This window comes from Serinus canaria, chromosome 2 (genome assembly GCF_022539315.1).
Source record: "Serinus canaria isolate serCan28SL12 chromosome 2, serCan2020, whole genome shotgun sequence".
NCBI lineage: Eukaryota > Metazoa > Chordata > Aves > Passeriformes > Fringillidae > Serinus > Serinus canaria.
The window spans coordinates 53,356,949-53,379,687 of NC_066315.1; the positions used below are offsets into that span (position 1 = coordinate 53,356,949).

Genomic DNA, 22,739 nt, shown 5'->3' on the forward strand with positions numbered 1-22,739 from the left:
CTGGTTATTCAAAACTCATCGCAAAAGAGAGACAGCTACTTAGAAGTCTATTTCTCTTAGCCTTCATTGAGGGATAAACATTATGCCATACAGTATTTTTGATCTCATCCAGGAGGAAGTATATACAGAACATTGAAGGTTAAAATACAGATTAAAAATACAGTTTAAAGCACAGTTTTACCTTTTGGATAAAAATCATAAGCTAGTGAGTTGAACTCAGCTTTTATATAATGCACAAATGATCGATGCTCTTATTGGTGGCATGGCAGCAAACCCTGCTGTGGCAGCAAACCCTGCCCTTCTTGGGGCAATCTCTGGCTTGTGTCTTCAAGGGAGCCCCTAAGGTGCCTCCCCAGATCTAAGGATGACCAGAAGAAAACAGAGTCAGAGTAGTAACCTCAGCAGGGCTGAAGGACCTGCAATGAGTACCAACAAGAGAAAGGGTCCCAAAAGCCAGTTTACACTCATCATGGCTTTGCTCATGCTAAGGTTACATTCCTGCATTACCCCAGGAATGACTTCACTGAGCTTCTGTGGGACTGCTTGACAGAGCTAATCTTGTATGCAAGTCTTCCAAGATCAGCCTAGAGAAGTTCACTCCAGCAGAGAGGGTGATGTGCCATTAGTCATGCTTTAAAGACTTAACAGGCACATAGATGATGCATTATTTTTTACACAGGTTGTACACACACATGCATTTCAATAGCATACTTAGTTCTATTTGAAGTATTTATAGAAGTGTTTTGCATTCAGTATTGAGCCAAAAAAAAAAAAATCTGTGGCTCAGCTGGTATCTCAAAGGGATATTTAGAAGCTTTACTACCATTTCCCCTAAGGCCCTTCCCATGATAGCTGCAATACTGAGACATAGAATGTTAATTAGTGAAAGTTTGTAAAGGACTTTGAAGATGAAAAAGATGAAAAGCATGTTTTCTTTCTTTCTTTTTTTTTTTTTTTTTTTAGCTAAACATGCTGATGATTATAAAGGTGGGATTTTTGTCAGCCTCTTTGTTTTGCATGCTGCACTGAAGTGGTTTGCCTTGAATTCGTTTTGCTGCCAGATTTTCAGTTATTAGTTTATCTGCTTTACCTGCTGCTGCCTTTTGCCATGGTGCCCTCTTCCCCCTGGACCAGCACTGCTGAGGATGCCGGCTGATGTCCCTGCACACCACTAGGAACCCCACAGTGGGCCAAGTGAAAGAAAGTCTATCTCTCTAACTCCATCAGAGTTACTCCTTGACTTCAATGAGCAACAGAAACACAACCTTGCAACCCAGGAAATGAGCAGTGCTCATTGAACAGGATCTGTGGGGCCAGCTCTTCTCATCTACAAAGGCAAGCCACACTGCCATTCTACTTAGTAGAATACATCTTAACCACACAGGATTGAAAAAATGACAGCAGCTCAGCCTCTGCTAAATTTGACAAAACCTTCTTTGCACGAAATCCAGTACAAAAATACCAATATTTAAGGAGTCAAGTACTAAACAGTCTGCACTAGTGCATCTTATTCATTTAAACATGAGAGCTCAGCAGCAACAACTGGCTTTGAGTCTAATTCTCTGATCTTCCTGCCGTTTCAATTAAAAAACTTCCCCTTCACTGAACTCATTAGGTTGTTCTTTATCTACCTATGCTTCTTCAGGAGCTGGAGTCTGCAGCAAGGCAAACAGCAGTCTCCTTCATCACACAACTTTGTATGCTTTCATTTTCAGTAAAATTAGCTAATGTTATTCTACCAGCAATTTTGATGGGTCAAATTTATTAAGTTTTCATTAATCAGACTGCTGCAGTATTGGAAAATTTTTATACCTAAACAAGTGGGTTTATGAAACAGCTTATAATGCTGAAAATATGTTTTGGGACATTTACATATTTGGATGTTTTTATAGCTCAGACATGAAGATACCTTGAGAAGATGCAAACAGCAATCATTGGACTTCATCTTAGCCACTGCTAGTTACTTGACTGCATGTTGCTGTTTGACTGCATTGCTTCTGCATAGGGTGAAATGCACCTTCCCTGTAAAAAATCAGCCAGAGAACTATGACAAAAACCCACTGCCAGAGCAAACCAGTTTGTATTGGATCAGAGCAATGTGCAGACTGAGAATTTTATAAAATAAAATAAAAAAGTAAATGTAAAATTTCATTTTATAAAATGAAAAAACAAGGCATTTCCTCAGCAAAGAGCTAAGAATCCTCTTTAGCCCAATCTGTATTAAAATATTTATAGTAGAGCAATATGATGTTGGAGGGAAGGCATCTATACTACATAAATAGTTCTCCCTCTTCTTCTTGAAATTATATTATAAATTATCACTATTAGTTTATTGAGCACTAATTTCCTGGCACATATGGGTAAGCAGTCTCTCTGTATTTATGTTTTCAATATAAGGAGTGTACCCATTAGACATTTCAAGGCAAAAATCATGGTCAATATAACAGAAGACAAACCACAAATTTGTAAACTGATAAAAAGCCCTGATGGCTCAGTAGCTCTAAACCAGCAGGGTTCCAATCAGACCCTTTTGTGTTATACTCACGGGAGGGCTGAAGCTGAAGCAGCCCCAGCACCAGGAAATAACTCTTCTGCTTGGTGAACAGGAGTGACCTACCAAAAACGTTCCAAGAGTAGTTGCAGCCAGGGTTTCCCCCAAATTTCCATCAGTATTGTTAAAAGTCATCAGACCAAAAGTCCATATAGCAAAATATTTTTCCCAGTGGCTAAAAATTCGGTGCTCAATGAAAGCACATAGAAGAGAAGGCATCCATGGTCTTGGGATAATTCAGTTTATGATGAACCTATTTATTAATTTCCTGATAGCCTCTAGGTAATTTTTTTTGTTGTTTCTTGGTGTGAGAAAGCATAAGTTTGAGTCAAGACTTTTAACTGAGTTTGAAATAGAATTTAATAGAATTGCAGTCTTTCATCCAAGAAAGTTTTCTGAGCAAACATTTTGAATGATAACTTCAATACACAGTAACCAAGCATTCAGGACAAAATACAAACTCTGAGCCCATTAAAGACTCCTCGAGGTAATAGCTTCTCTATTAAGCAGGTGATAGGCTTGCAAAATAGGAAATTGCACCCTGCAAGAGGACATATGCATGCCTGTGGCTTGTTCTGCCTGCTGTGCAAACCGTTTTGCATGGAAATGTGAGACCAGAAGACTACACACCCAGCATCTCTTTTCAGAAGGCACACTTGGGATCTTTCTTCCCCACACAAAATCCAGGGGTCTGATTTCAAAGGGACCTCACTGTGCTAAGTACCTACAAAACCTTGCTAAGAAACATGCAGTGCACAAAACAGCCTGCAGCCTGTATGTGGTTCAGCTACAGAGCTAATACTTCCGTAATTGCACTGATCCTTTGATAAATAAACCGTACAAAAGACTGCCACCACCTCAGCTAAAGTCATAAGCATGGGCTCAAAAACTGACTTCTGTAGGTACTGCCTCCAGACTGTCTCCTGCTACAGCCCACACTCCCTTCCAGGCAGGACCTACAGTCAGTTTTCTTTCTGCAGCACTGCCCCATATGCCCCTTGCTGCATCGTCCTCCACTAAGCAATGCAAGTCCAAAAGACCATCCAAGAAGCAAATCTATCCAATCCTGTCCAAAACATCTCCAGAGGGCTCAAACCTTTGTTGCAAAACAAAAAACGCACATGTGTAAAGGGTTCTAGTTAATGATTTAGGAAATAAAATGTTCTTTGTGCGCACGTGCCTTTGGTCACTCAACCACAACCAAATGCTGGTGCAAATTTATTTTAAAGAAAATACCTGTTTTCCCAAATCAGTTAACCAGTCTCTGACACACCTCTTCTTAGTTCTACTCTCCACCACATTTTCCTCCCATCCTTAAAACATTTGCACTTATTCTATCCTGACAGCCCTTTACAGTCCTGCCAACACCTATTTGCTCCCTCCTCTTAGGCTGTCCCACACCAGGCCAGGTTGTGTTTCTTTCTCTCACTCTTTTTAAAGTTTAAAAAAAAAAAAAGTTATTTTTATTACCCAAGTGTAACAAGCTTTCCTACCTCCCAGGGTCCTTGTAAGACTAAAAATGAGTCACATACTGTGAAGCAGACAGGGTCACCTCCCTTCAAGGTCTCTTCAGGATTTCTTTGGAGAGTCTGAATGTCCCACCTGCACCCTCTCTTCTCCTTCCTCTGGCTTCCCCCTTGTAAACCAGCCGGGTGGAAATCCTCTGATGGAGCTGGCCCAGCCACCAATATTTCAATGGGCTCATCTCTGGCTAAATAATTATTTTAAGCTCTCCAGTGAGCATTGTCCCTCTGGGAGAAGTGACCTATTGATCTGCACCAGTTTCTATTGAAGGGAAGAATTAGAAAGCCAATGCAATTAGCATCCTGACAAGGCTGCTTACAAAGATGAATTTGTAGTCAGTGTTACCTCTTATAACTATTGCCTAATCACATTTGGTTTAATTACATATAGATCACTTATTCTCCCAGGAATTACCTGGTGCCTGCCTGTCTTTTTGTGGTGGTTTCAAGTGCCTGTTGGATGCAGCCTGACCATCAAGTAACTATGAAGGTGTCCCTTGCTGCTGCCTCCCCTGTGGAGGGGGAAGGCCCTGCAGGTATACAAAGTCTTCCTCATCAGGCATTGATATGACACAGCAGCCCGACTTTTGGAAGGAGGGCAGCTGTGTGTGTGCTCTGGAATTGTTACTTATTGTTTATAGACACGTCTCAGGGGCATGCCCATTGCTCTCTGCTCCTAATGTTCCCAGGTTTTGGCACACAGACATTTTGCTGCTTTCTACTATTGGTACTACTCATGTCTGATGGAAGTGAGGTTTTTAGCACTCAAAACCCAAGAATAACTGAAAGTCTCACTTGTTTACAATTCTGTTCCAGCATTGTTAGTCATGGCAGCAAAACATAAAGTGGCCAGATTTTTTAGGCAGATCCCCACTGGATACTAAACCAACAAAACAAGAACTAGAAATAATCTTGCTTTAGCAAGCCCCAGGGGCCAATACACTAATTTTTAAAAGTATATGGAGGCAGTGTTTGCATTAGGCAAAACCATGGCTTTTCTAAAAATGCCATTCTGCATTGTGTTAAGCTTGTGCTGGAGCATTCCCATAAGATGCAAAAAGTCTCGATGAAGAATTCTCCCTACCAGCAGTATAATGATCACAAACCAAACATAAACCTAGAGCTCTTTGATCTGACACAGCCTATTTACATTACTTTAAGATTCTTCACAGCCACATCTGCACAATATTTCTTTTCTTGCAAGACATGGAGAAAGCCAGTAACTGAGAACTGGGGAAATAAAATGATTTACAGTAACATGCACAAGAGCTTTCGAGGGCAGGAGGATGTCACACTTGTTATGATGCTGTCACTTGCACACTTGTCACCAAGGGGTATGGTCATGTCCTTTGCATGTCCATTGCCACGTCAGGAGTCAGCTCTGTGGTGCACGCGGTTGTCTTGCAAGTCTGCTAAAACTAAGCTGCCAAAGAGAAGGATTAATTTTCCATTGGATCAGTGCACAGCCCTTTCTAGCAGCATCCCTTACGTGGGTTGGATGAAATGTACCATGAACCTGTACTCCAAATGGTCTGGAAAATGAATTGCCTACGCAAGCTCATTTTTTCAGCTTGGTTTGCTGGGAGAACTATTTTAAAGTTTTGTGTGCTCTGGACAGAGTTTCTTCCTTCCAAGAGAGGGCACCATTAGCTTTCCTTCTGCTGCTCTTTGAAGCAGGGGTAATAGGAATAGTCCCATAGAGGGTTTGCAAGCTTGGCTTCCTTTTGGAAATCTCAAATAGCTGCAGATGTGCTCTATGAGTGCCCCATAGGATGTGACCTACCTAGCCTCCATGGGCAGCAGTAGAGGTTACACATTGCTCTGTTTCTTACCCACAACCAGCAAATTCACACAGAGATGCTCAGCTTTTGATGGCTTAAAAGGCTCCAAGAGCTAGATGGGAATCTATACAACCAGCTGTGACCCTTACTAGCTGTATTTTGGCTTGCTAAATCGGTGCCAGGACAAACACTGCTAAATAAAAGTTGTCTGTGAGACAAGGATATCCATCTCTTGTATCATCACTGCTCCTGTCTGAGAGGGACAGTGTCCAGGGAATTCTAGAGCAATCCATAAGTCTGTGTGCTTTCAAAAAAGAAAAGGAAAAAAGGTGCAAACACACAGTACATACAGCACAAGATAAAGATGGACAACACTTACTGTGCTATTTCTGATCTAGTTCAGTTGCAGGGCTGTAACTCACTGGAGAAAGCAGTCTCTGAGGTTGACACACACACATTAAATAACATTCCTTCTGCTCTCTTTAGAAAGAAAACAGGTTTTCAAGTAAAAGGATTTCTGCAGCAAGAGCTCTGGTGTTGAACTTCACACAGATGGTGCTTATTAGAGAGGCTTCAATTCCCAACAAACAATTTAAAGCACCACCTGATCTGCAATTTCAGCTTCTCTTTCAAATTTCCAGGTCCTCTCTCAAATAAACAGCAATAATTCACATTGTGGGACTGGGGCCTTACTTCATTTATCTTTACAGATGGGCTCCAAGCAGACCATGTGGGGACCAAGATCAGCTACCCCACTGAGCACCCTGAGCAGGACAGGTCCCTTTGTGCCTGCCATGCCAGTGGCACCCCTCCTGGGGGTCTGCTATAGGTCTGATGCTGGAGGGTGCTGACAAAAGAACTGAGCCCGTCTCGGACAGCAAACATAATGCCACTTCAAGGAAGCTGAGTCACCTTCACTGCTGTTCCCACCCCCTGCCTTTGGCAACAGCAAGGCCCCTCTTTCTTGCCAGACCAATGCCTGGTGCGAGCACCCCTTATCAAATGCTGCTGCAGAAGTATTGCCCGGTCAGCAGCCCTAGGACAAGAAGGAACAAGGCCATTTGTGCTGAGTTACTGCTGCAATGTGAGTGTCTCGGTGATGGTGAAGCCCTTCCATATTCAGTGCTGTAGGAGGTATGTGGGTTTGTCCCAGGTGCCATGGTAGGTGGTCCAGCTGTGGCTGTGAGCCTCCTCAGGGCACACAATCTTTTTCTGGCTCCCTTGTACATTTCTGATATGGTCTGATGTAATGATTGGGCATTCATTCCCCAAAGGCTAGCTTTGTTGTTTTCCTGGGCTGAGGTCAGGAGTGCCAAAGAGTAAGGCTTGCTTAGAGCTGCTGTTAATAATGATGCAGCCTATGGAAGAGTTTTGTATTCCTCTCCTATCTTTTAATAGCAATTTTCTATATCTTATCTTAATCTGCCATATCCTGTGCAGGCAGATAGGGAGGTTAAACTGCAGCTGTGTTTCTTTGGCTGTCTTCTATTCTTGCATCCTCTGTCACTTTTCTGTTTATTTGAAGTTGACTGCACTGAACTCAGTGGAATTTCTGAATGCTCATCCTTCCCAAACACCCACGCTTTTCTATACTTATACTGTTCTTCATTTTAAGTTCCTCTCTTTTGGTGCTTTGAAAGTGGGATTTAGCAAGTCAGGGTCCTAACCCCTCTGGGGTAAATGAAGAGGCATTGCTCTGCCTCTGTCAGATTCAGACAACAGCAGTTTCCTGCCTGATAAGGACTTTGAAATCTACAAGTTGCTTTCTGGTCTTCAGAGGAGGTGCATAGATGTACAATGTATATTTCAATTTCCTTCTTGATACTAATTATTCTTCTTCAGAGCAATACTAACTTATCTAGAATCTTATCAAGCCAGCTGATTTCAAAGCCAGGGGAAAGGAAATCACATGCCAAAAGAGCAAATATTTATTTAATTACTTTTATTAAAATAAAAATATCATGCATTAATACACATTAGACATTTCTGAGAACCAGTAATATGAAGATTAAGACTACATAATTTCTGCATAAAATAGGTTGAGCTGGTAAAACATGCAGCCTATGTACTGGAAGGGTCTGGATGGAAAGATGAAAATGAGAAAGGTGCTATTGTGGCTCTTTTTTTCTGTGTACAAAATTAATCTATAAAGATAAAAATTGTCTCATTTACTAATTGTGCTATCAGGGACCTATCCAGGCTGAATGCATGCTGACAGTTCCAGCTCCTCTCTTCTTTACTGTCTTGTCAATGCAGTGTATTTTGTGCTGTTATGTTGAAGACCTTGCAATTCCTTTAATCTTTGTCAGCCACATGTTCCACCAGTTGGATATTACACACTCATACTCAGGGCACACTGGGGCTTCATTTGGCTGCCCTTGCTAACACAATTTTTCTTCCTGCCTAGTATAGTACAACAATTCAAGTCATCAGTGTGACTCTGGTTGAGACTTTATTTTGCCTTGGCTATGCACTTTGGAAATGGCCAACACTATGGCTTCATGTGCCACATGGATCAGCCTTTGAGGGATTGCTTTCACTCTGCTCTTGTCATGGAAGTGAAGTGGGAACCCGACACATAAAAGAGCAGCTTTTTTTAGGCCCTGATAAGCAGCACCTGGGCTTTCATATTGCACTTCTACTGGTCACAAGGGTTGCCTGTATTATTGCTCATATTATGAAACTCCAGCAGTGTGCATGCAGAGAGCCAAAGAGTCTTGAAGAGAGGAAAGAGTGCTGTTACTAGCTTCACAAAGCTCTGGATAAATCCCCAAGGTGACAAATTTTACCAGAAGAAAAAAAAAAAATCTAAGTCCATCAATAAAGAACCCTAACTGTGAGTTCTCCTCTGGCTACAAGCTACAAGCTAGCCACTGCTTTTTGTTCCCCCCAAATACAACAGTATATTACAATAAAAGTCCTCCAAAAATTAAAAACAATTAAAAAGAATAATATACACCTCATTTTTTCGTCGCTCATATACAAACAATCTTTGATCAACAGTATAAACCATTAAACCATATAAAAGTCAAAAGTTTCTTATTTTACAAATAGTGCTTTCATAGTTGAGTAACTTTACAATGCTCTGAGGGTACCATCTGTATCTGTGGATATATTGCTTGAGAGTTTATTAAAACCAAGTCATCACACCTTATATTCAGTTGATTGCATCAATACAAAGCAGCCTAAAAAGGGCAATGGATCCATAGGATCTCTGATTATTGTGAGGGATTTTCAAAAATCACTCAACATTAGCCTTGTTTTATACTTTCAGTGTAATCAATTGAAACATCCCATTAATTTCAAGGAGAATACTATCAGGAATGTAGGATTAAAAGGGAACATAGGTATGTGAGCCAAGCCTCCTACCATTGTAGACAACTACTTTGATTATTCCCTTTAATAAAATATGAGGATAACATTGATGGTGGTTGCAAATGCACACTCTCCAGCTAGCTTATGGGAGGTAAGGAGAAGGGTCTGGATAAATTCCAGCCTGACTGGAAATGATGTACTGTATTGGCTGTGTAGGAACAACACTTTCTACCAGTCCAGTTGTTAGAGGCATTTTTGATTTCCGTTTTTTTTTCTTTTGATTTCCATTTTTTTTTCTTTTGATTTCTGGTTTTCACCTGATTAATCAGAAAAATCCATAACTTCAAAGTGAGACATAGAAAGAGACCATAGAGCCTCTGCTGCTGCATGTACAGACAGCCCCATCTGCACCATGTTAGAAGATGACAGCAAAGTTGATGAAGCACCAGCCCCAAATCTTGGCTGAAGGTGTTCAGCATTCTGAATGCTGACTTCATCGGTGCAACAAGTGCTGTGTCTGTTGCCAGGTAGGTCTTCAGTTGCCAATTTTTTCCCTTGGGAAACCCATTTTTGGATGCTGTTGAGGGCTTAGCTTGACCACTAACTGTGGGACAGCCAACTAGGGCTGCATTTTTCTCTCCCTGCATAAAAAGAAGGGCTTGCACCAACCCACAATTCTCAGTCCACATGGCCATGGGGATAGAGGTGGTGATCTGCCTATAACAGACATCAAATGTAGGCAGGAGACATGGCAGAAAGCAAAGCATATCATGGAAGCTCTGTGATTTCAACTCCCCTGCATAATTAAAATAATACATAAAGTATTAAAGTCTCACTGCCTGCCTACACACTTCCTCACACAAAGAAGTTATTTTACCATGCCTCATCTTCACATCATCGTATTTTTTCCTGATACTGAGCCAAAATATCATTTATTTGCTTCTTTTTTCTTGGCTGTGTCTCTGTTTAGATATTGCATTAAGTGCAATACAAAAGAGAGGTTGTAGGCTTGGCCCTGAAGCGATACATGGTCCTGATACTCAGTTTAGTTTTCTATGGACAGGCCTCACCCTCCTGCCAAGCTCTCTTTGCTCAGTGGAGGTCTGACCCTGCCCCAATGAAGGGTGCAGCTCTGCAGCTCTTCTCTATAAAAAGAGGCTGTGGAAGTGGTGATCAATACCTTATTCCTTTAAAGCAAGAAAACAAGACGTTACATCTTTGGTCCTAGTGCAGCCCATTTGACAAGCTACTTGAAGGTGTCAAGTTTTTCTTTTGTATAAAATTTTTTTTTCTATTTTTTTTTTTTATTATTTAAAAAGGCTTCTTGAAAGTTGTATGTCAGAACAAAGAGGGAACACTTATAAGAAGAAAGCTAGAAAATGGGATCCCAATATAAAAATTTGAACCAGTGGTGATAAAACATTACAAAGCAGTCTTCCTAAGTGCTCTACACAGAGTCTGACATTTCATGAGTATACAGTTTCCACCAAGGAGGACACAGGAACATTTTCATACTTTGTCCTGATTCATGTGTTTTCTCATGGAGAAACTTTGGGGGAAACAATGGCCAGAGTACTATAACTGCTCATTGGACAGGCAGTGGTCATACTAACAGAAAATGCGGAACCCTGAACGTGAAAAACGAGCGCTTGTCTGGAAATGCAAAATTTCTTCTTGACACCCTGGAGCACCCACAGACAGACCAAGAACACCCCAGGCACCTTGTGATGGGATTTCTTCAAGCTGTTTGGTGTCCTGTGACATTGTTGTAACCCTAACTACATCCCCCAGGGAAGAGAAGAGATACCCCCCGTAGCACAAATGCCACGTACACTGGTTTTCACACAAGCAATCTCTGCAACCCCCTTCATATCAAGCTGGGCTCAGGGACAGGAGCACCTGTACCTGCAGGGACAGTCACTGGCCTCAGTGATGTCCCTGTGCAAACTCAGCAGCTGTCTCAGGTATGGACTGGTCAGCTGCAGCCCTTCCTCTCCCTATACAAGTCCCTTCCTTTCAAACAAACTGCAGGACCATATTTCCTAATGCCAGGGCAGGCTTTCAGTCGTGGTGAGGTTGGTGGGATGGGGCATCACCCTGAGGCATTCCAGAGACCACCCTCTGTTTCCAACTGCTCTCTCTAAAAAAGCGTTCTTCAGTGTTGACTGTCAGCTGGGAACAGTAGCAAGCCCCTGGCCTCTGGATGAATTTACTCAACAAAATCAATTGCAACATGAAGAAAATTTCCCAGATCAACTCCCTTTGCAGCAGAAGAAAACAACCCGAGGCCCACAATGAAATCAAGTGCGCTGACACTGCAGACAGTCATTGGAAAAGATCAAAGTAAGATGAAGACTCTTAACTTACATTTTCATACACTTAGAAGTTATGGAAAGTCCTAAATTATTATTGCAAAAGGAGTTCTGTAATAACTACAGCTTCATGATAGATGCTAAGGACTAACTTGTGAGTGTTTTATTTGGTCTTCCATGAGAAACACAGTAAAAAGGGAAATTTTATCTTTCTCAAGTGGTGAGACTGTTAGCGTTCAGAAGAGGCTTTGGAATGCTACATTTCCCTATTTAGCTGTGTCTTTAAAATCAGCCTTTTCTACCCACACCTCCAGCTGACCTTTCAAGTTATTCCTGGATGTTGATTTATGCTGCTTAACCATGGTGTCCTGTATGAGCACACACAATCTGCTGGGGTCTCCTTGCTGTTTGATGTTCAGTGGGATGCAATGGGAAAACCAGGGCATTCCTGCTGCTCACTTGTCTTTTGTTTGGTTTGGTTTTTTTAATCCTGATGGAAATGATTTGGTATGTTGCTATTATCTGTTACCTGTGAGCATCACCCTGCATAGCACCTGTGCTTCCAGCCACAGCCATTCGCTGCACAGTCCCACCTGCTCCCAGTGACACTGTATCTGCCCCTGCAGGCACTACCTAATTTTTATTTTTTGCTGGCTTTTGAATCATTACTGAGCTGCCAACTTACAAATCATGGCTTACAAGATGCCATTTACCAGAAATACTGCACAATACAGAGTTGATCACGCCAATCTGGAATCTACATTCACATCAAGAGTTTGTGGTCCTACATCCTCTTTCCTACTTTTTTCATCAAAAACATCACATTCAAAGAGAGATGTTCTTTCAGACTTAGATTACTTAATTTTTAGATGAATCTCCTTGTTTCTAGCAATGAGTTGCTCTTGAATTGTTTTAAAGGGGTAAGCATTAACCTCTATTCATGCTACATAATGCTGGTGATACATAATGCTATTTCTCAGTGGCTTTCTTGTTATAGCTAGCTGCTAAACAGATTAAAATCAGTAAATTCCTTTGTGCAGTAGTGTTTGAAAGATTCTGTGGGAGAATATGCACTATGTGATTTTCTAGTGTTCTGCTTGGAGACATAACATCATCAGCAAATTGAAAAATTATCTGTGAATTCTGTTAAGATCTTTTTTTAGTTTTATGTACGTTTCTGCCAGGGCAGTGGGTGGGGAAAGGCAGCACTGCCTGTGTGCACATGTTGCACACGTGTGAGAGCAACACAACAAATCTGCTCCCAGGAATGCAAGGAGAAATCTGCTGCTAATTGGACGTGGGAACTGAATTTTGGTTACTGTTTTAAATAAAAGCCACTGAGAATCCAAGTAAAACATTGCATCTTCCACACTGCTGTGTCTGGCACTTGGTCATGGTGAGACACATCTACCAAACAGAACAATCTCTGGATTCTGACCCAACATGCCACTTCACCCTGTACTGTAGTGGGACACATGAGCTGTACATATACAAACTGCTAATGCATGTTACTTAAAAAATGGCTCATTTCACATGACTGAAGGTCTCCTTTCCTCAGTAAATCTGTAAAAACAGTGCTCTAAGGATTTGCTGCTTGATGCTGGACTTCAGATGCAATACCTAAACTGAAACACATAATGATGTATTCTAAACACAGCGGCAGCATAAATTTGACTGTTTCTTGCTACTTAATATAGACTACAGATCCTCTCCAAGTCAGCTGCTTATGCTACCCTCAAGCAAGTTGCCAACATTCAACTAGTTAAGGGCCTTTGTCCCCAAATGAGAATTTGCTTTCTGATCTAGTCGTGTGATTGAAATAGCACTGCCAAGCTGCTGGTGGGATGCATCTAAAGGACTGACTAAATTCACACTTTAGGCACTTTATTCCTCCTACATTCATAAGAAATGTTAGTGATGGAATAATTTTATGGGTCACTGGAAAGAGTAGCTGCTTTTGCTGCTGTGACTGATTTACACTGTCGAGCCAAAATCTTAGCCTTGCCTTGCCTGCCTATACCACACTAATAACCAGAAGATGATGCTACATATTTCAAAGGAGCAGCAAGTAACCCTGTGCTTCAGAAGAGAGAGACAATATTTTCCATCACTCTAGATTATTCTTTCTTTCCTTAATTCATTCTCACAGCTCCTCCAGCATTGCCAGAATAGTAACCCCAAAGGGACATGTAACCAGCCCTAGCCTCTGCCCCAGTGTGGGACAACAATTGGTAGTATTTTGCCTTGAAGTGAGTGAAATGTACTACTTAGATAGTACCCCTTTTCTTTGCCAAATGTATAAGGGAAAATTATTTCTGCTTTGAGTCCCTTTAAAATGGGAAATAAAGCTGCTTGGCCAGAAGTGCCTGTGTTTCTTGCCTTAGTCAGGTTTAATTGAGTATAGTTCTTCCAGTCTGTCTTGTGAGTGCTCCAATTTGCCACTATTTGCATTTCCTTGACATTTAATTGAAGTCTGTTAAACATTATCTGACACTTTTCAGTTACGGCAACACCTTTAACAGTTTTGTTGAAGAAGAAAGGATTTTGACAACTTGACAGCTACAAAAGGGATCAGAACACAAAAAAGTCTTGGGTTTGACCATCAGAAAACAGACCAGTGAGCACTTTATAATCATGTATAGGTGACTTGGAGGCGTGTTCCTCTTGTCAGTTTGTAGCAGTAGTGGTCAGCAGGTGATGGATGCATTGTGCCATTTTGCTCCTTGTGCTAGTTCTCCCCAGACCAATCCACTCCATACTGCCCTGGGCAGAATTGCCCACACGTCCCTCAGATGCACTTCTCACCTTTGGGCCAACTGGCAGTATATGGAGCCAATTTGTAGAAAATCTGGTGGTTTGGAATAACAGTTTCAGTTCCAGGAGATTTGGAACATAATTCTTTTCCCTGCTGGTGATCTGAGCAACACTTAGCAGTACAAGCATCTGATCTTGTAAAAGATCCAAAACTTCTGTTAGAAACATTTATAAAAATACAGAATGTAGAAAGGAATTTGACTGTACAATGTGTACAGTTCTCGAGTTCATCCCAGAGTGGCTTTTTACCATGCTACCATTTGAAAATGAAAGGAATGCATCCATATTTCTTCAGTCCAGGAAGATCCTGCTCCATCCCAACATGCATCTGAGCACAGGCTATGGACCTCGGTTATTACATGGAAATGGGCAAGGAAAGACCCAAACTACCATCAGACAGGCTTTGCAGTTTCAAAGCCCCATGCTGAAAAGCAGAGGTGCTTTTTGATGCATTGTAGTGGCAATTTGCTCTGAGCCAGAGTCCACTCTTGCAGCAGTCAACAGTTCACTTATCCAGCTTGCCCTGCTGCAAGAAGAAATTCTCAATGGTCATGCTGAGGCTTCAATGTATTCACTTTTTGGTGCCGCTACCCTCAAGTACTCTGGGTTTTCTGCTGCAGGAACTTTCAAGAGACCATTAGATTTGGTTTCCTTCGGTAAGAAGTCCTGCTGGTAGTCAGGATTGTCCAGGTTTATTTGGTGGTTGCCTGCCTGGATCCAGTAGGGAGAGCTCTCAAAGACTGTCTTGGTCAGGGGAGACTGGTTGGTGTTGAGATACTCAGGGTTGTCCACAGCTGTGCTGTGTGAATTCTGGTAGCTGGAGTCTGTGGGAACATTTGAGTTTGCTGTGAGAGAGAAGTTGTTGTAGATTGGATTCTGGACTGCTGAGGCAGATGCTTTCTTGGGCACCAATTGGTTTACATACTCTGGAATAAAAGAAAATTAAAATGAGGAGGAATGAAAAGGAAGATATAAAATTAATGCAGACATTTGTGTCACTTGACATTTAGTTTCAACCCAGCTGCCACTTGGTCTTTGCACATGGCACGTCTCTGAATTTCCCAGAGTGGAAAAGGGCCAAAGGCAGGGACTGCCACTCTGGGGCACCAAACTTGCTGCCCTGAGGTTCACCTTCAAGAATTTTGTTTGCCAACCAGCAGAAAGATGGCTTGGACCATGAGACAGTGAGCTAGCTACTGCTGATTTTAGTGGCACGTGGGTGGCTGTGTCCCAGATAGTGTTCTGAAATGGCAGTTTAGGAGGTTAGCTGCCAGAAGCTGTTTCCCTGGAAAAAATGTTTAGAGATGAGGAAAATGCCTAGAAAATACAGGACTGGCAGTAACAGTGACTCCACATTTCACATCAGTGCTATTCCTCGCAGGGCCTTTCACCCTTTTTAGCTATGGCATATTCTTGGAATGGTTGGTTGGGATTTTTTAAGGACACAAAGCATCATCACTGCATTCTCCAGCCCCATCTCCCTCAGTGCTCACTGGCACTCTCTCTGGCCGCCTACACTGTAAGTCCACGTGAAACCATGAACTGCCTTCTGTGGATTAAGTTCTGAAAGCAATGAAACAGCCATAAAGCTCTTTATATTGTTGAAATGGTAAAAAAATGAAACCAAATTTTTAGAGGCTATTTTCTCAAGTAGAAAGCTTTAAACATATAACCAACATGCAAACTCCCTGCCTAGATGGCACACATGGCTAACATAAGGAATCTGGCTCACGAGGGAACTGAAATGAGAAATGGTTAGAAGCAGGCAGATAGAGGCTAGGAAAATGAACACTTTTCCACTCCCATTTACTGAGCCAAAAGGGTAGAAAGCATTTGAATTGCTTCATTTCTACAGAAAAGGAGGGAAAATGATTATATTTGCAAGCAAATGGCTTGTGAATGAGTGTCCATGGGATGGAAAAACAGGAAAAGTACTCACCTGGGGCTGGTAGGAAGCTGTCATCTAAGCTGTCCTCCAGGAAAGCGCCTGTTGGGTCCGAGCTATACCTCTGGACAAAGCTGTCTTCCCGCACAGGGTGTCCCTGCTAGGATGAAAGTAGAGAAAAACAATATTGAAGGGACTGATTTGTAGAAGCTGATCCACATAGGAGGATTTACTCCATTATTAAAGGTCATTCTACTTACCCCGTTCCTGTCAATGCAGGTTGTAGCAGAGTTGTTGCTGGTAGCACTCTTAAAAGACAGAGAAAGAAAAGACAGACATTATGAGAAGCAGTTCACTCATAGAATTTCATGCCATATTTCCACAGTGGAAAATTTTCATACCAATGAACTCAAGAGAGGAGTGCGAGACGTTGAAGGGCTGTTGAAAAAGCCCTGGTGTGGCACGAGGTACTCATCTGCATCCACTATATCCTCCATGTCCTCCTCCTCCATCAGGGTGCGATAAAACTTGGAGTCCGTGGGGCTGGGCAGGTGCATCCTATCATCTCCCTGTGGAAAAAGTCAGCAGGAGACAAGACTTGCAGACTTCTTTCAAGCCCTCATATTCCCCTTCTCTCTGAGGCAACGTAATTTAACAAGAGGCGCAAGATGCAAAATCTTGATTCACAGACTCACAGAATATTCTGAGTTGGAAGGGCAAGTCCAATGTTTAAGTAAATGGCCCATTCAGAGATCCCTGGGTTTAACCAAATTTACCTAGAGTTTAGGGGAACCTAGGCCTGCAATCTCAGTCCATGTGCTGTAAAATAACTGCATCTTGAAGAGGATCAAACTCTGTTTTCCTCTCACGGGCTGTTTCTGGTCCTAGACTGAGACCAGTACTAAGAAAATAGTGACCAATCTTGACATTTTGTTTGTGGCTCTAGCTGGATGAGTTAAAACCTGGAAAGCAACAATAAATCTGGCCTTCAGTTATCCATACCATATGTTCTCATATGCATTACTAGTTACTTTGGGCCTCAGATGAAATGCCCATCAGAGGTCTTCCCACCACTGTGGTTAGTACCTGTATAACAAGATAGCGTGGAGGGTCACGGGCCATTTTTGAGAATTCAGCTATCAGCTCACGAAACTTGGGACGGCTGTCTGCATCGATCATCCAGCCTGCAGGAAAAGCAATGCACAAACAAAACTGTCTTGGTGATCAAACACGGAGTTTAAAATAAATATAACAGCAAAAAAGCAGTGCCATGTGTGTAGCAAAGAAAGGAGCTACCCCTAAAAGACCACCATAAAAAGTTGATTCACCAGCCACGGATGTGCATTTCAGTGTTTAAAATGCAGATCTTGGCAGTTTTGGGAAGACAGAAATAAAACACCACAATGGAAAAGCTTCAGGCTAAGTCTATCTCCAGCTGGGCAGGTAGGTCCCACCTGAGGGATAATCCCAATTAGTTTGCTTTGAAAAGAGCTCTTGAAGGAGAGGAAGCAAACTGACACCAGTGGGTGCCTGCAGAGGTACCAGGATTTGACTGTCTGACAGTCACTGGACTGCTTCATGAAGTCCTGGGATGCCTACAGCAGAAGCCTCCTTTGTACCAGATGTCTTCTAAAGTACAAAACATCCTCACTGGAGACATATTGAAAGATTACTGCAACCAAGCTGTATTTAATTAGTAAACTGACTTCAACAAAAGTAAGTCCTTACAGCTTAGTTTGGATCAATGCTAGGAGAGATTTCAAATATAGATACTGGAGGTTTTACATGTGATATTAGTTAGGAAACCCACATTTTCTGTAATCAACTAACAGATGAGCTGATCTAGAGACTCTTCTGTTTAAAATAAAAATAATAAAGGTCAAGCTTAGTATGTCTAGAGGAACTCAGAAGAAACAGCCTATCTATATTAATGGGAAAATAAAGTGGTAATATGCTTTTTGAAATCTGCATTAGACAAAGACATCCACATTAGACAGAATCTCATAATTTCCAGTGACTTTTTACCATGCTAGAAATATCATTCCCCACTAATTAAAAAAAAATGCATCTTGCTATTAGCCAAAACTGAGTAGCTGTTCTTGCAGGAGTAGAATCTACTGTTTCTGACTTTAAGTTGCCTATATTTAAATGCTAGATTTTAAATTTAAAAATTAGTAATTATTTTACAAAAACTTTGAACATTTCACATTATATTTTCTGATTATAAAAGAGGTGACTGAGAATCCTGAATTCCTTTAGATAAAATGGCACAGCTTCAGTAAGGTCTGCACTGTAGCCTGCAAACATGAGGTGACCAGAGCAGCAAAACATGTGCAACTGAGTCCTGTGCCAGGAGGAAGGCTCAGCCCCCAGATCCTCATGCTCTTGCACTTAAATTCAGTGTAATGACATGGAAAGGATGGGGACACTCCATTGGCTGTGTACAAGCAACAGGTACCAGATTAGATGCCTGGAAAAATGCCTCCTTTCTACATCTGGACTGACCCTAAGGAAAGACAGGGGCTGAGGTGTCAGTAGGGTTCAGAATCTCCTCTAAGGAGGAGTTTCTAAGACATCACTTTGGGGTCTGGGCACCTCCCAGGCTAGGTGCTCACTTCTGGATGCAGTTCCTGTTGGCCTCTGAGCACAGGATCAGGCTCACCTTCTGTGTTGCTTGTCCCCCCACAGCAATATGTGTGTGCTTAAGGATTCCCCAAAAGTGCTGCATTACAGAGTGTTCATGGTAGCGTGGCTCCTGTTTCAGGAACAGGTACATGTTGCTCCAGTGAGAAGGTCTTAAATGCCACCTAGTGGGCTGCTTATCACATCCTCACAGCAGTGAGCAGGGATGTGCCAGTCATGGCCTAGAGATGTGCAGGAAGCCAGGCAGTAATCTGACATTTAGTAGATGATATAGAGGGAAAGGGGGTTTGAGGTTCAGAAACCCTTTGATATGCCCTAAAACAGCCAAAAAGTGCTTCAGAAACCCTCTGCTCATGAGCTACTATACTGCAACAGCTGCATGCCAGAAAGGGACCAGCCAAAAATGAGGAAGAAATTTGAAAAGGAAGGCTGAATCCTCATGTGTATCTAACATTATGATTGTGCCCGCACTCCCAACAGTCCTTAATAATAATCCACCTGTGTGCTTGCAGTGAGAAGCACTTTACTGAACTAAGGGGGAGCTTGGAGGAGAAAGCAGTGCTGATTTTATTTCCTAGACATACAAAACCAGAGCATTAGGCAAAGTGGTTGGTGTCATGTTAATTTATAGTGCCTGACCATATAGGTTTAAAATTATTGACATATCAGTCAGTAATGTGAATGGTGAAAAAAACATTAGTTGGTTGAATGAGTGACTCATGAAGCCTGTGCTCCCGTGCTCCTAGGAAAAGATCAAGGTGTGGGAACACACTCTGGTGTCACCACTCTTTTCACAGAACACTGTTTCTGTGCCATTACCAGGAAGGCAGCATGAAATGCAACTGAGTTACTTATTAAACTCAGACCGTGAGCAGCCACAAGCCCAGGTGTGAACTCACATTTGACCATGATCATGTACACGTCGATGGTACAGATGGGCGGCTGCGGCAAACGCTCGCCCTTCTCCAGCACAGAGGAGATCTCACTGGCAGGGATCCCTTCATATGGCTTGGAACCAAATGTCATCAGCTCCCAAACTGTCACACCTGCAGGGTGGGAAGAGAAGATCATGAGAGAAACTGCCAGGAGCTGGACTGCTCAGCCTGGGTGTAGAGAGGTGGCGAGCAGAGATGGGTCCCCTGGAAACACTGTTTTGCCAGAACCCCAGCCTGAGAAACCATTTTCTGCCAGGATTTTATAAAGAGATTAATATAATGCTTTGAAATCATCCTGCTGCCATTTAAGGTTTTGCTTTCTTCCTTTTTTTTTTTTTTTTTTTTTTTTTTAAATCTACAAACTTCCTGGCCCCACAGAAAGGAAATACAGGTTACTGTGTCCCAACTCCAACACAGCAACTGGTTTTAAAAATGGAAGTTCTCTTTTTGTTTGAAAACAATCTCTCTGGAGACGAACAAAAGCAGTTTTTGAAAGATGTGTAAACCAGCTGCCTAAGCGTCATTTGCTGACATACCATGGACTCCTATGATGTAGCTGTTGTGATTGTCCAGTAGCTTAGGATACAAAACAAGATTTTGGATGCCAAGATCCATTAATGGATTAAGAGGACCAGAGGCTGTACTGTTTCAAAAAGGACACAGGATCTGAGCACCTGCATTAAGTATTTCCCAGGAATATAAGAGCCCGTGGGGGAGGAAATTTTGCAATCGGTTGCTCTGAAAATTTTCCTTTCTGCTCCTTTCTTTCAAGCTGGCTTTATGAACTATACCAAATACAAAATAAATTCTCTAAGGAGGTTATCACACTGCTTCCCTTTTAGCACTGTCTTCATTACAAGACAGCATAAGCATTTTAGGCCTCAGCAGTGTTACACTGCTTGACACCAACTGATAGTGTGGCCAGTGATTTTAAGTCCTCCTAGTTATCTCTATTGCCAGCTCCATTATACTTCCTGTGAAGATGCTGAAGAAAAACTTCAGCACAACTTCAGAAAATAGACCAGAATCTCCTACCTGTGGCCCCTTTCAGGGGAGGGCTCATTACCCAAAGCACATTCTGTGAAACATCTTACACCTCACTCACATGCAGTTTCATGGGGATTTTAATTTGTTGAGTAGGTGATTTGGGCACTGTGTTTATATATTTGATCTCTTGCTCCTCTCACAATGCGAAGTAAAAAGGCCAGTAGAGAGTCACCAGCAAATAATGAAATTTTCCAAGCCATCTGCAATGATTGTAACTACTTTTAAACTCACCATAACTCCAGACATCACTTTGATGAGTGTAAATCCGGTGTAAAATTGACTCCAATGCCATCCATTTAATAGGAACCTAGGAAAATTCACAAACAATCCTTAAGAAGCTGACCCAAAATTTAGCAGGGATATTTACCACCAGGTGGTGTGTAAATCAATAGCTTGGTTGCAGAAGGAAAAAAAACCAAAAACAGCCAACAGAACCAGCTGAATGGTAGAACAGGCAACTTTTGAGTTCCCCTTTGTTATTTTCATATGTTGTGAAGAACCTGGAAACATGTGGAATACTAGGTGTATCAGAAATATCTCTTACTAAACAGTTTTACAATATTTTAAACAGCCAAATAACTACTTTTTAGCCTTCTATCAGAACAGGACACAAATCCAGTCTTAGGCTGCATGACTGATCTACACTCATATGGTTTCTATTTATGGCCTCTGCAATATTTGCAAGCAGCTTCTCTTTAATTTCTCAGCAGGACACATTCTCTCCGTCAGCACGCAGTACAACACAAAAGCGTGTTGAACCAAGCCCGACAGGTCTTTCTTCTGCTATAAATACACAACATTCCCTTTCTCTTTATAAACTGCACAGTCTTATTGGTGTTGGCTACACTGATGAATTTTCCCAGACATTCTGGGTGGGAATTTCAAAAGCATTTGCTGCTCTGCTACCTCTGCTCCCACTGCAGTCCCACTGGCCTGATGCTGCTTTGGCTGATTTCAGAGGACTTCCACAGGCTTCAAAGGCAGCATGCTGAGATGGCAGCTGAGAGCTTTGAAAAACACACTCTCTTCCCCCCCTCTCTTTGTTTGAGGCTTGTATGCAAGCACAAACACCAGCAAATGGCAGTAGTTCACTGTGCAGCGTGCTTTACCTTGCCTCCCTCAGCATGATATTCCTTCTCGTCTGCACCGAGCAGCTTTGCCAGCCCGAAGTCCGTGATTTTCACGTGTTGAGGAGTCTTAACAAGGACGTTCCTGGCAGCAAGGTCACGGTGCACCAGGCGCCGCTCCTCCAGATAGTTCATTCCCTGCAAAGTAACACACTGCTGGTCAGGTCTCACTTGTACACTCAAGTCACCGAACCTCAGCTGCTTTGTGGCAACTACAGACACCACCAGAAACATGGGGTAAGTTATCCCACCTGCACTCTCCATTTACATGGTGTTTATTGCAGGGTGAGGATGAGGGTTACTATTGTAACATTATTGACTGTCACTATTACCCTGCAGGAACCTTCTTGTGGGTCCAGGCACTGGTGGAGTGATGAAGGAAAAAGATGCAGTAGTGGGTAGAGCAGATAGTAGCAGGGGATCTGGTTCCTTTGGAACTCAGCTCAAGAAATACAAAATCAGGATGGAACTTACAAATAAAGGGACGAAGTCTTCTTTTGGCTGCATTTGTGCAAACCCAGTGAGTTCAGGAAAGCGCAATACAGAGTTTAACTATCCCCTGCCATTATGTACACACACAAACCCTACAGAGTATTTATAGAATTACTCAAAGTTGTTCATATTGTGTTTTATTACAGGCAGCGTACTGTGCCTCCTTCCTTCTAACAATGAGGCAGTCCACTGCAAAGGTAAAAATGGGGGGGAAATAAAAAAAATTCATTCTAAGTCTGAACTCAGAGCTGCATCCATTTTCCAGTTCTCTTTGAAAAAGGCAAGTTCTTCCAGTTTCCCTGCCTCCCATGATT

The 22,739-nt window shown here is 42.2% G+C and overlaps 1 protein-coding gene across 2 annotated transcripts in view; it reads right to left on the bottom strand.

The window, feature by feature from the left end:
• Nucleotides 1-7,760: 7,760 nt before the first annotated feature.
• The window catches only part of EGFR (epidermal growth factor receptor), a 157,654-nt gene continuing 142,675 nt past the window's right edge, over nucleotides 7,761-22,739 (bottom strand). Inside the window, exons 21-28 of one of the 2 annotated variants that reach the window (XM_018918195.3) lie at nucleotides 21,916-22,071; nucleotides 21,038-21,113; nucleotides 19,724-19,870; nucleotides 17,268-17,365; nucleotides 16,583-16,750; nucleotides 16,442-16,489; nucleotides 16,236-16,338; nucleotides 7,761-15,222 (exon numbers count right to left, since the gene is read on the bottom strand). In XM_018918195.3, coding sequence (XP_018773740.2) covers nucleotides 14,846-15,222; nucleotides 16,236-16,338; nucleotides 16,442-16,489; nucleotides 16,583-16,750; nucleotides 17,268-17,365; nucleotides 19,724-19,870; nucleotides 21,038-21,113; nucleotides 21,916-22,071 — 1,173 coding nt within the window. In that variant the 3' untranslated portion in view covers nucleotides 7,761-14,845. Of the gene's footprint in view, nucleotides 15,223-16,235; nucleotides 16,342-16,441; nucleotides 16,490-16,582; nucleotides 16,751-17,267; nucleotides 17,366-19,723; nucleotides 19,871-21,037; nucleotides 21,114-21,915; nucleotides 22,072-22,739 lie in introns of both variants that reach the window. The other variant, XM_050971279.1, reaches the window with a different exon arrangement.